Here is a 12,309-nt window from a genome sequence, read left to right as displayed (position 1 = left end):
AGGTCACTCAGCTGTGGCCATGGTTGAAATCAATGACAGGTCAGATTCTGTGTGAATGAGCCGTGAGCTCGCTTAAATGTCTCGTCTGGTTCACAATCAAGGAGTGAGCTTCTGTACTATTTTTAGTGGAGGCGAATCACGTGCGTTTCGTGTCTTCCTTGCCGTTAGCGCCTTATGCATCTAACCTTAACGTGTTTCGGGGTCTCTGAGGGCGTTCTCCTGCTGAGCAGTACAAGAAAGACCTGTGTGCCTTCTCGGTACAAACAAGCTCTTTTGCACGAATTCATAGATCAAGCTCCCGCGTCCAGAATGTCGAGCCACAAGCGACCGGCGTCAGGCGATGCACCCCGCGACGGCAAGAGCACAGTGAAGCGATGTTCGAAGCGAGCATCCCTGGCTTCTTCGTGAGTGACCTGTAGAATATATGAGTGCTGATGCTGAAGGTTCCAGCTTCACGCAGCAGAAGATCATCACAGTGTGCGTTGGCCCAAAAAAGAAACCCTTCCAGCTTCATCGACAGCTTTTGATCGACAAGTCGCCATATTTCGAGACTCGCCTAAAAGCATGTTGGGAAGGATCAGCTGACAAGCTTGAGCTTGATGATTTCTCGGTTGAAGGTTTCGAGATCGTTGTTGACTGGATGTATACTAACGAAATACCGGAACGTCTGAGATGCAGCCAAGAGCGAGATAGCGATGCAATCGTAAACGCTTTACACACGTTACTGCTTCCCGCATATCAAGCAGCCGATATGCTCATGATAGCAGATCTACAGAATAAGCTAGTCGACTTGGAGATTGAGTTATTTCACGCTGAAGGTCAAACATGGTCGATTCGCAGGGTGAAGACGCTTCATCGGCTCAACCTGGCTCATACGCCGTACTACGATCTTGTCATCAAAAGCAGCGTGGGGACTTTGTCGAATCTCCCCCTGACGAAGAGAAATGCAACCACTATCTCGAAAAGCTCGGACAATGTACTGAGGCCTTAAAAGATGTCCTCACATATATCAACCGGTATCATCGCAGGCCATGGGACCGTGTTCGCAGGTTGCCTCGATGTCAATTCCACATTCACCCTGTGGTTTCGGACAGGGCAGCGTCGGCATCGTAGCTCCAACGTGAAGAGTAATTGGCGCGAGCACGGGCAAGGTCTCACAACACGAAATGGCAAGCATGTTGCAAGCAGCGACTCGGTCTGGCTGGACAAAGGCTGCTCATTGACTTATGTCGGAGGAAGATAGTCTCCTATATCACTAGTGGCGCGGCACACGCCTCGCCGAAAAGCACATTGCATGTCGCGCTGTCAGCAAGGTTGGCAGTCGTGCCGTTAATCGCTCAAATAGGACTATGTGGGCGTTATGTGATATGCATCTCTTCGGAGTCGGCTGGCTGTGTTGCGCTGCGCAGCTTTCGTAATTGCACAGGTTTCCCAGAGACGAGACCAGTCGGAGGACGGTACCTGAAACCTGCAAGCGGCCGTTCAGCTTCAGACCAGGTGCGTTGGGAGAGGCAATTGCTGTGGATGGCATGTTGTTCGTCGAAGCCAGCTCAAACCACGTATCGGTGGTAGATAGGAGATCTTTTTAATCGGTAGCCAGGTTGCAATAGTGGATGTACGTTCCGAGGCGGATTCAACGACATGGACCGCGGTCCTTTCAGTAAGGAAGCATAATCGCTGTAATGCTCTGGAAGAGGTATCAGGACCTAACAGTCGTTTGCCAGCGTCTCCTGCACACAGACTTCGCTTTGGGCCGTAAGCTTGAGCCTCTGCAGTGGCGAGGCAATCCATTATGTTTCTGGTCCGCGGCAAGCCTAGTGTGTCAGGTATGAACAAGGAACGTGAACCGGGGCAGTCAAAGTTTTGTCAAATATCGTCATGTCCATCATACCGGCCGATACCCATCCCTAGTACTTATCAAACTTGGACCAGCTGACACCTCCCGACTAAGACTTCCCACCAGCTTACTCGTGCTCCGGCCATCAAAATCGTCTCCTCCGCTTACCGGTCTCATCCCAACCATCCCGTACCCATCCAGACCCATAGCATGCGTCCGACAAGCCATAGCATCCTTATGCTGCCGCGCCACAATGCCGCCGGCCACCCAGTTCAGGATACTCCAAAGTGCCTGTAGGAAGACTAGATCAGCGATCAACACCGCCAGAAAGAGCGTCCCATTGTCTTTCCTCACAGGCACAGAACACGCATACTGGCTGAAGATCGTAGCGTTCTTCGTCCCAAGGGGACCCATAAGGCTCTTATACGCATCGTAGCTCTGGTTCATGGGCGTCTGCATTAATCCACCTGCGTCAGGGGCCTCGAGTGGAGATGCTACACCGCCGTAGTTTATCCAGTCGTAGTCGCAAGATTGATCAACGTTGTAGTCACAGCTGATGTCGTCTAGTTGTTTGCGGAATTTGTCGTCGGGGTACTGCAATGCCCACTGCAGGAGATCTTCGTCCAGAAGAAGATTTTGCAGGTGTGACTGGCCGAGGTCAGTCAGGATAGTCGAGTACATTACCTTTGCCCACGTCAGACCTTCTGTTAGTGGACCTGACGTAGAAAGACCATCAGGCTGGTTGTACATCTGGTCGTACGGGAGAAGGTAATTGAAAAGGTCTGCGTTGGCGGCAAGGAAGAAGTAATTGAGGTCGAAGAACGAGATATCCTTGATGTCGTGAGGCTGGGAAATGTTCGGTCTGAACCCAATCTGCCCCTTGGTCCAGATCGGTGTGTCAGTGAGAGTTCCGTCGCTGTCCTCGTACAGTGCCGCTGCCATCAACTTGAGACTAGATGCCCAGTAGAGGTTGAGTAGGCGTGTTCCCCACCACTTGCTTGACGATTCAGTATAGTTATTCTGAATAATATAGTTGAATTGTTTAGCATTGCTGCTGTACGTTGTGCTGAATGTTGCTTTGACAAGACCGGTGGCTGTGTTCAGTGTACAATGCGCTGTTGCTGCTGCGCTGCTATCGCCCCATGACCACCATGCGCCTCGGCCATTTTTGCTTTGGTCAGCTTTCTTCATGTAAAGGACCACGTTGTCCACTGCACAGTCTTGAAGGGTCTGATTGAGATAAGGCAGCGACGGAAATCTGATTGTCTGGTTTGAGACCTCGTCGAAGCGAGAGACGCTTTCTAAGATGTAGGAAAGACCCAGGTTCGTGGTAAAGAACTCATAACCAATGGGGATGTTTTGCGCTTGACATGTTGGCTTCAGCTTGCCTCCCCATGACCATGGTGCTTTCGTAAACCAATAGTCTTGGTCGAGGGTGGCATTTGGTGTAGTAGTGTATATAGTTGTCAGATAGTAACCGTTGGTGGCGACATTGAGGAAGCTGAATAGGACTGTAAACAGGATCCCGCCGATAATGGTCACCGGAGTGAACCTGTGCCGAGTCAGCCACAACCACCTCTCCTCGCTCTAGCAACAAGTCTTGCGTACCATACAAAAGGATATGGTCTCGCGACATTATACGAGAACCATGATGCGTGCATTGATAGCGACGCTAAGCCGAGCAGGCAACTGATTTTGAGTTCTTACAATGGCCGTGGAGGGGGAGCTCTTTACCATATGGCATGTCTTGAAGACCTTTCGAGCAGGTGTGTATTTACGCTGTTCGGGTGGCTCTGGCTGTTATACTTTGCCTTATCGTGAACACCGGTGTTTCACCGGTTCGAACCAGGTTCTATGCTTGATATGGGTGGAGATCCGAGAGTTGCACAAGCGAGTCGTTCAGAGGTGGCCCGAAGTATTGGCTCTCGGCTGGAATCCAGAATGCAAGGTCATTGGATAGATCTGTACGTGCGTAACCCATTGCCCCAACTTCACCAAACGTGCCTGCAGGCCTAAGGTGAAACCACGTCTGCGTATTTTTGGCGAAATGCTCGAAGCTCGGTTGGCAAAACTTGCACTTGCTACAATACATGTCAGAACCCGGATTTCTGGGGTTCTTGCCACTGAAGGAAAATGTAGAGGACTTGATTGGTGGCTAGCTTTGGCAGGCAGGTGACGGAAAGACTGGGCCAGTCCCTCGGTAATCGCGAAATGGGACAATTATTGTTTTAACTAGCGGGTGGTTACACTTCACTTGAGTCCTTGGTATCCCCCTCTTTTCCTCCGCCTGAGGTCTACGACAGCTCTTGCCCTGTTCATAGTGGCCGAATACCAAAGATTTCAGTTCTGAATGTAGAGCTCTCGGCGTCCTGGAAGTCCGGGCGAGGACAAGCCTGTTAAGCCTCGAAGCTAGCGCGGGCCGAACATATTTAGCTTGCTTTTGTGGGGGCGCTTTTCGGCCCCGACGTGGCTGTGATCGTCATGACCCAGGCACATCCCGGAAAGTCATCGTGAGCGCTTCAAGCACTAATTTCTACCGTACAGGCACTCATCTTGACTTTCCGGGGTGTGCCAGGCTGCCATATGGCCACTGCATGCTCAGCCGAGGGACAAAGGCTTGTTATCTAAAGAATAGTTCCTGTACCACCTGTTACCTCTTCGCCCCCAAGTTTCTTAACGTAACATGCCCATCCTGATCCCAAGGCTGTACATCCGCAATCTGCACCCTCACATGCCTCAGCACCCGTGCCCTTTGCAACCCATCCAACTTACCACCCCCGGGAATCTGCTCAAAGTTCGGATTGTCCCTCGTCATACTGCTCACAAAGCCCAGGATATCAGGCGACCGAGAACCGTACTTAAAGATCATGCTCGCGATACCGCAGAAGAGAAGGATGAACGCGACAATGACGGTGACTGTGACCCAGGCTTTGTTCGCGATGAAGATGTCGTGTCTGGAGGTTGTAGTGCCGGTTGTGGCAGTTGTGGTATAGCCTACGCCACCGTCGTAAAGCGAGCTGGTTGAAGGGTTTGTACTTAGTGCTAGGGCAGTCTCGTTGTCGGGCGGCTTTTGTGCGGTGGCTTGGTTCTGGTAGCCGAGCTGCCAGCCTGTATTTACTAGGCTCTGGAGCCGTTTAGCGAATTGCTCGCCAGTGACATTGTCGTAGCTAATTTCTGCGGCGCTGCCAATTGAAGCGATGAACGGTGTATCTGAACCCGATACATAGAAGTCGATCGGTGAGATGGACGAAGGATGTTGTTGACCTGTTGCCGTTCCGAGCCAAGTGAGCAGGTAATACGAAAGTAGAGTGCTGTTATTTGGAAACGGCCATCCCCTGGTAGACCATGATGCGTTCTTTGAAGGGCGGACTCGTCGGACATGGCAGTCGCTATTCGTGCAGAGGATATCAGACTCGACGTGGTAATTCCCCATGGTACAATTGTATGCTGCAATCCAGCCTGCGTTAACACCCTTGGAGGCATAAATAATGTTATATATTGGATCAGAGTCCAAATGTATTGAGCTTTTGTAGTTCGTGTCAACCATGTAGGAACTCCATCCGACATTGGATGTGTTAGCGTACAATCCATTGAAGAGCTGAGTTGAGGTATCCACCCGCATGAAGAGGTCGCCAGCCCAATCTGCAAAGCCTTCCAATGTACCATTTTCGGAGCCAGCAGTGTTGAATATAGTGGGGTCGCTGCAGGTAAGGTTGAAATAAGATGTCTCCATAGTGAAGTTCGTGTCAACACCATCCCGTAGGCCACTGACCACAATGCCATTTAATGCCGAATATGGAGAGTCATAGTTATTCTCGTCGAAGTCGTACCAGCCATCTTCGTCTGGTCCTGCAAAGTAGTTGGGCATATATTCAAGCACTGGTATCTTCACATTTCCCCATATATCGCTCCCCTTTACCCGCTGTATCGAGCCGAGTGTAGCTTGGAACACTGCATTCAACGCACTCACGTAGGTAGTGTACATGCTAGCCCCCTGAAAGAGGCCACTGTAATCATCACCAGTGTTATTGAAGTAATAGATCGTTGTCGAGTTGATCGCTGCCGACTGGCCCCTAACAAGCACACGCAGTGTGCTTTGACCACCAACAGGCGACAATGCCCACAAGAGTACAACTCCTATGCTCAGCACACCGAGCCCAGGTAGGACTACGGCTCGCTCCAATGCGGCTAGCAGATTCTGTGAACCATTCAATTGCTCAAGAATACCCAGAGAGGCCCCTCGTTCTGCCCGCCAAAGTGCGTAAGTTTTCATCAGTCGACCTACTATCGCCGCGAACACGATCGGAAACAGCGTTGGCCCAAGTTTGGCTGCCTGCTCGACAGTCTGCCCACGGGGCGATGAGACTGGTCGTCCATCGACTGATAGTGCCTCGAAAGAGAGTAGAAGGAACAGACAGGGTGCTAAGGTGAGAAATAGATCACCCACGAACATGACTGTGGCAAGGCTGAATGGGTTGTGCCAGAAGTGACGAGCTGGCGCTGATTGTGTAGTTGGCTTTCGCTCGTGGGCAGCATAGGCTGCTGGGTCGATAAGGTCAAGAGAAAGATCAGTTGACCCAGGTGGATACGCCGTCGATACCTGCGATTGCGTTTTTCCAGGCTGAAGAGGGATGTCGTCCATTGAATGATGGATGCTTTGTGGTTCAAATCGTGGCACTGAGAAGAACCCATTCTTGCTTGATGGTTGGTACATTCTGACGAGCGATTGTCAGTCTTATCGCAGAGCATGTCGTCTATATGCCCAATGTCTCTCTGTCGGCCTCACAGAACGATTTTGTTGACCAGCAACCTTCCTGTAGATGGACATGGTAGAGACACGTCCGGATGGAGGGAAGATCCGGAGTACGGCTTCTAAGGCTGAGACAGACATCAATTTCGACATCTTGCATGAGTGCCACCACTTTCATGGCTGAGCTAGTACAAGTAGTATCCCAGATTAGCGCGAAGTGGATCCTTAGCGAGAAGGCTCCTAAGTCGACAGCTGGTTACGCGCCCGCGCCTCGTATTGCCTGTCAAGCCGCATGCATGCATTGGTCGTACCACTTCTCTATGTACATACTTCACACATCGATAGCCGCATCGGGTGCGCCCCCCGAGCTAAAGAACGATGCTCTATCACCACCCACTTGTAGCATGAACAAATAGATACCCAACCTTCCGTCCTAGACGCCACAACACCGACCATCAATGCCATGGTTTTAGTACCTCAGCCTGCCCGACCTTCAATCTTGCTGACTGACCAACAAAGTAATAGCATCACCGACATGGCCGCCACACTGAGATAATGCGTTGGCAGCGTCTGCCTCTTGAAACCCCATGTCCACAATCTGCTTGATCTCGTTCCTCATGATGTGGAGTTTCAGGACCTTCGGAGAAGCATCAGTCTTCTGCAACTGTTGCTCACGCATGGTTTCCTGCACCCACTGCTCACGTTGTAATTCCTCTAATTCCGCAGCCTTACGTACCAATGCTAAAGCGTCTTCCACGGATGAAAAGCCAACCTGGTCTAGGGCATCCGCTGCCTCGTGTCGAGGCACATTATACTCAACTGCTTGTTGTATCATGGCTTCTTCTGTTGGCGTCCGTGAAATCCCGCTGGCGGTGGATGCCGAACGCGTTGAGGTCGAGCTTGACTGCCCGGTGCCCTTACGACTTTCCTGGAATGCTTCTAGAACCATGTCAAGAACTTCCTCGTCTATTGCTTTCGGATAGCTGGTGCCCTCCTGAGTTGTCTCGGGGCCACTCTATGACTTGTTGTTTTCGTCAATATGCAACTCTTGAACCTCGAGGTCTTCGTCCTCTTCTTCGCCTGGACCCGGTACCCAAGGTATCATCTGAACGGCCCCCGGGAGGACCCCAGTATCGGGTGGTGGTGCTGACTCTCGCTGATTCTGAGCCAGAATGGGCTGATTTTCGCCTTCAGCGAAGAGATCCTCAGAGGGTGCCCGCGTACTCCCACCAAGGCCACCAGTGCTGCTGGCATAAGGCTCATTTTCGTCCACATTACTACTGGGAGGCACCCCAGTGATATTATTGAAGTTCCAACCTGAGTCGTCGTTCCACGGCACATTCGGTCCTCCCATGCCGATACCCTCATCGACGTCCGCGCTCATGAGCATGTCATTGTTGGAATCGCCGTAGGAAGGAAGGGCATCGCTACTGCTCAGGTTCGACGGGATCTCTGGACCGTGAAAGATCATATGACCGTCTTGCTCTTGATCCTGAGACAGACCTTTCATCTTCTGCTGATTGTTTGCTGAACCACCATCTCCCACGTGGTGAGGCTGACCGAAAGCGCTCGACGACCCATTGTGGGAGGAGCCGCCGAGACGCCGGCCTTCCCCCGAAGGCGACGCGTCTCTTGAATTCATTGTTTCATCAGAGCCTGCTTCTGTAAGGATCTGTTCGAGTTTCTCTCCACCTAAAGGGACTGGTTCTCGTCGGCGGTAGAAAAGGAGGTACGCGTTCCTCTGAACGACCTGCTGTGGATCTTTGACTTGTGAAACGTGAGAGTCATTATAATCATACCAGTTTCCAGTGACTGAGTTCTTGGCGTACGCTGTGTAGTGACCACCACCCAGGCCTCCATAATGGTTGTCGACAGCGATAAGGTCATAGATAAGATTCTTGCCGTCGCTCTTTTCCCGGACCATACTTGACAAATCGAGACCTTCGACGGGGTAATCAACACTCAACTCGAGCTTATCGCGGAAGTTCCGGGCTGCACTGAAGCGCTTGAAGTGCATAACAAGAACATCTGGCACCTTCCACAACTCGAATTGTCTCTCCGCTTTGACGTGTTCCTTGCAGCGAGGGCAGTACCAAGCATTGTCTTGAGACAGTGTCTCGGTTTTGCCATACTCATTCAAGCAGTCTTCGAGCGTGACGCCGTTCTTCTTCCGCGTGAGTCTCGATGCGCGTTTGGCCACCAGCTCTTCGTCATGATAGAGCTTGGGTTCTTCGTGCGTAAGCATACCACGCATGGTGCTTGTATCAGCCTCGTCTCCGGTGAACAAGGAGTCGAAGCAATCTGAGTCCCAATCCAGTATCATGGCATCGCCCGGCACGATCAACTCACTGGTGTTAGCAGTGGTGACCTTCGGTTGTGGTGCAACAGGCGGCGTTCTTCGATTAGTTTTGCCAGTGATTATTTTCCCTTTCCGCTTGAAGGTCCTCTTCTTTGCATGCTTCGAAGCACCTCTGGTGTCCTTGCCAGAGGATATTTCGGATACATCAGGAAGCTGTACAGAATCGTCATCGTCAGTCTCTTGCTTGGGACTGCCACCAGACTCGGAACCAGAATCTCGTGACCTTCTTCGAGAGATGTGCTCGACATCTGGAAGATCAGATGCACTGCTGTCGTAGTTTTCGTCATCTATGCTTTGTTTGGGGCGATGAGCAAGCGACCGAGCGAGCTCTGCAGCTTTTACTTTGACAGATTCAAAGTCCGTATTCTCGTTGATCGTGTTCCATCCAGTCGCTATTCCGTCATCACCATGTGCAACCTTGATCTCGAAGGCTGTTAGCAGCTCTCGTCTCACTGGACCTGGCTGTTGCAGCTTCTTCATGGTGGCTTTTCGAGGATCTGACGGCGTTGCTTCTGTGGCTTGACTTGCATCGCGCATCGACACATCAACCATACCGTCCTCGTCCTGCACAGATGTGGCACTAGCACTAGGCGATTCGGATCCGTTTGAGCCTTCCGATATGATCAAGGTATCCGAGTCTTCTGGTGTAGCATCAGTAGATTCTACAAGTCCATTCTCCAAAATGTCTTGCGTAGTCATGCCCACAACTTGGGCGAGGACTTTCTTGAACAAAGCATCGTAAGAAGTACGGTCCTTTCTCGACAGCACCACATAACTCGGGTGGGCGAAGAACGACCGGAGCATGCGATTGTTTCCGTTCGGCTTCGTCTTGCGATGGTAGATAGGTATAAGCAATCGATCAGCAGCCGGCGTATCAGCGTCGACTTTCGGATCACCGTCTCTGTTGCTGTAAATGGAGTGTTTCTTCTGCTTGTCGGGGTTGTAGTTGGTAGGTGTGTCCGCCAGCTCGTAGATGCAGATAACGTCATTTGCACTGATGTTGGTCTCTGCGATCGTTTCTCCGTTGTCGAAGATCTTGAAGAACTTGTTCTTGTAAGATTCTGCGCAGATCATCTTATCTGCCCGACAATTCACACGCTGACCAACGAAATCCTTCACATCGCGAATAGTAGCATTCTTGTCAATATCGACATCAACTTTCACGGGTCTCTCATAAAGCGGGAAAAAGATGATTTCTTTCGACCAGTTGTTCTCGATGGGCAATTGGAGCGTCAAGTTGCTGAATGGGTCGAAGACAATACTGACCTTCTGGCAGGTCGGGCAGGTCAAGGTTGACTTGAACATGCCTGCAAACAGATCTACCACAACTGAATCGTTTCTCGCCTTGTAGTCGTTCCAGTTACGGTCGGCAAAGTCTCTGAGCAGCTCTTCGTTCCCAACCATCTCATCGGTCGAGTCAGGCTTCTCAATATAGGGCTTCTTGGCGATACGATTGAGATCTTCTGATAGGCCGTCCAACAGAAAGGCCAATAGCTCTTGTGAATCTTGCTGACCATAGTTATTGAAATTTGGACCATATTTGCCAATGGTTCTCTTCAGCGGTGAAGGGTTGACGGCACTCGAATTGGTGGAGTAAATGCTTTCGATGAAGTTGCCATAGGCTTTTGCCATTTCTCCGTGATGACCCAAGGGGTTGTCGAAATTGAGCTCTTTCTTGAAGTGACCACGTCGAAAGTACTCGGTCAGCTCATCAACGCTTCGTATACATTGAAGTGCTGAGTTCATGTAGCAGGTGTTGCCCAGGTTTTGTAGACCAACAATGCCCTTGGGCTTGCCTTCCCTCTGTGTTCGACCTCTTGTCATCATGCTAGGATTTGGAGATGATCGACCGCTGACAGTTAGATTTTTTGCCTTTGCAGCACCTTTCATGGAGAATTTGGGGTTGTCACTTGGGTATTCGTCGGTCTTGTTCGTCTGTTCCTCTAGGACAATGACATCGCTTCTACCAAGTCCTATAGTTCTCAGATCAATCTTGCCATTGTATTTTGAATCCATGGTCTGATCCTTGTGATCAATCAGCTCTCGTTGATCGCCCAGGCTCAGTAGGCCAAAGGTGTTGACATCAATGATCATTTTTGAGCCAGCGCTCGCAATAATCTCTGCACCAGGTGCTGGCGACGCACTTCTGCTAGCAGCAGGTGTCAGAATACCAGACGCAGAGGTGCTCTTGATGCCTCCTAACACCTTCCAGACTCGGACTTTGGTGTTGATGTCTGTGTGAACCAGCTCTTTCGCGTCTTTCAACCACTTCATGAAAGGAGTGTGTACGCTAGCGACCATTCGCGGCGGTAGGGCGTCGGCGTCTTTGGTTGTCTGCGGAGTGTGCGTGCCGACCACTTTCAGGAAAGAAAAGACAGGCGGGTGTAGTTCGTACTGAATCTCCAGAGGGTTCTCCTCGCTCAGAGCATGCGCATATCGGGTAATGATTGGGGATTCTGCAGCCACACCGTACCACTGGACGACTAGATCCCACGCGGCTTGAGGCATCACCCACATATCCTCTTCCATAACCAAACCAGGCCGTAGAAATGTAAAGGTTTCTCCTGCCTCATCTTTGAGTTTGCCAGAGTCCTCAGCGACCATGGCAATGTCGGCGTTGTCGACTGGTCCAATCTCTTCCTCCATGGCTTCTTTGCTTATACCCTTTGGCGGATCTGAGCTGTGAGCGAGCACCTTCCTTAACCATTTCCCAGACACCACGTAGCCTTTTGAGCCGTCTTGAGGTATCTCTGCTATCATTGCCTTCACCTTGGCAACCTGTTCGTCTATGCTTGGTCTTGATTCGGTAGGTTCCATTATGGAGGTAGGTGCGGTAGAGGCTGATTCGGAAGGTACTGTGGTCTCAGACACAGTTGTATCCTCTGAGGATGGTGCCATTTGCGACACTGGGCCGGGGTTGCTTGTGTTTGCAGCATCGTTCTTTTGTCGTTTGCCAGATTGCGACTGGCCATTTGGGGAGCCAGCGTCGTCGGCCATTGCAACGTCCTTGTCGTCCTCACGTTCCTGTGCTCCCATATCCGATGCCGGCCTCTTTATGGCAGGTGAAGCAGATCGTAAATTTCGCTCAGATTTCAGGTCATCCTTGAGTGGTGAGGCCTTGTCGGAATGTTGCATACGGGCTGCTTTAGAGACGTGGGGAGGACGCCAGGTATAGAATCGGCATTGAAGGCGGACGCGCCGAGAGAGTCTTAACAGTATGCTGGAGTGCAGTGCCAGTGGTCTGCTTTGACTTAATCAATTACTGGTTATGAAAATTGTGCTTTCTAGTACTGAACGCGGTCTGCAAGCGCGGAAGTGCGGGTCAGAGCCTGGTTTAAGTTGCGGGCGTCCTCCACAGTTAAG

General features: G+C 51.1%; 4 protein-coding genes across 4 annotated transcripts; 1 reads left to right on the top strand and 3 right to left on the bottom strand.

Annotated features, from left to right (window-relative positions):
* Positions 1-309: 309 nt before the first annotated feature.
* Positions 310-991, top strand: PMZ80_000851 (uncharacterized protein; the record flags this gene model as incomplete). Its single annotated transcript, XM_064869301.1, has 2 exons — positions 310-404; positions 451-991. The coding sequence occupies 2 exons, from the start codon at positions 310-312 to the stop codon at positions 989-991; spliced, it is 636 nt and encodes a 211-aa protein (XP_064734798.1).
* An 894-nt stretch (positions 992-1,885) lies between these two features.
* Positions 1,886-3,498, bottom strand: PMZ80_000850 (uncharacterized protein; the record flags this gene model as incomplete). Its single annotated transcript, XM_064869300.1, has 2 exons — positions 1,886-3,389; positions 3,446-3,498. 2 exons carry the CDS (start codon positions 3,496-3,498, stop codon positions 1,886-1,888), a joined length of 1,557 nt encoding a protein of 518 aa, XP_064734797.1.
* Positions 3,499-4,487: 989 nt separating this feature from the next.
* PMZ80_000849 (uncharacterized protein) lies at positions 4,488-6,479 on the bottom strand (the record flags this gene model as incomplete). Its single annotated transcript, XM_064869299.1, has 1 exon — positions 4,488-6,479. The coding sequence occupies one exon, from the start codon at positions 6,477-6,479 to the stop codon at positions 4,488-4,490; it is 1,992 nt and encodes a 663-aa protein (XP_064734796.1).
* Positions 6,480-7,080: 601 nt separating this feature from the next.
* On the bottom strand, positions 7,081-12,081 carry PMZ80_000848 (uncharacterized protein; the record flags this gene model as incomplete). The annotated part of the gene is made up of 2 exons (XM_064869298.1): positions 7,081-7,590; positions 7,642-12,081. The coding sequence occupies 2 exons, from the start codon at positions 12,079-12,081 to the stop codon at positions 7,081-7,083; spliced, it is 4,950 nt and encodes a 1,649-aa protein (XP_064734795.1).
* Between the last annotated feature and the right edge of the window lie 228 nt (positions 12,082-12,309).

Source organism: Knufia obscura (genome assembly GCF_036327395.1).
Source record: "Knufia obscura strain CCFEE 5817 isolate CBS 148926 chromosome Unknown scaffold_1, whole genome shotgun sequence".
Classification (NCBI taxonomy): Eukaryota; Fungi; Ascomycota; class Eurotiomycetes; order Chaetothyriales; family Trichomeriaceae; genus Knufia; species Knufia obscura.
This window is presented reverse-complemented; position numbering and strand designations above follow the sequence as displayed.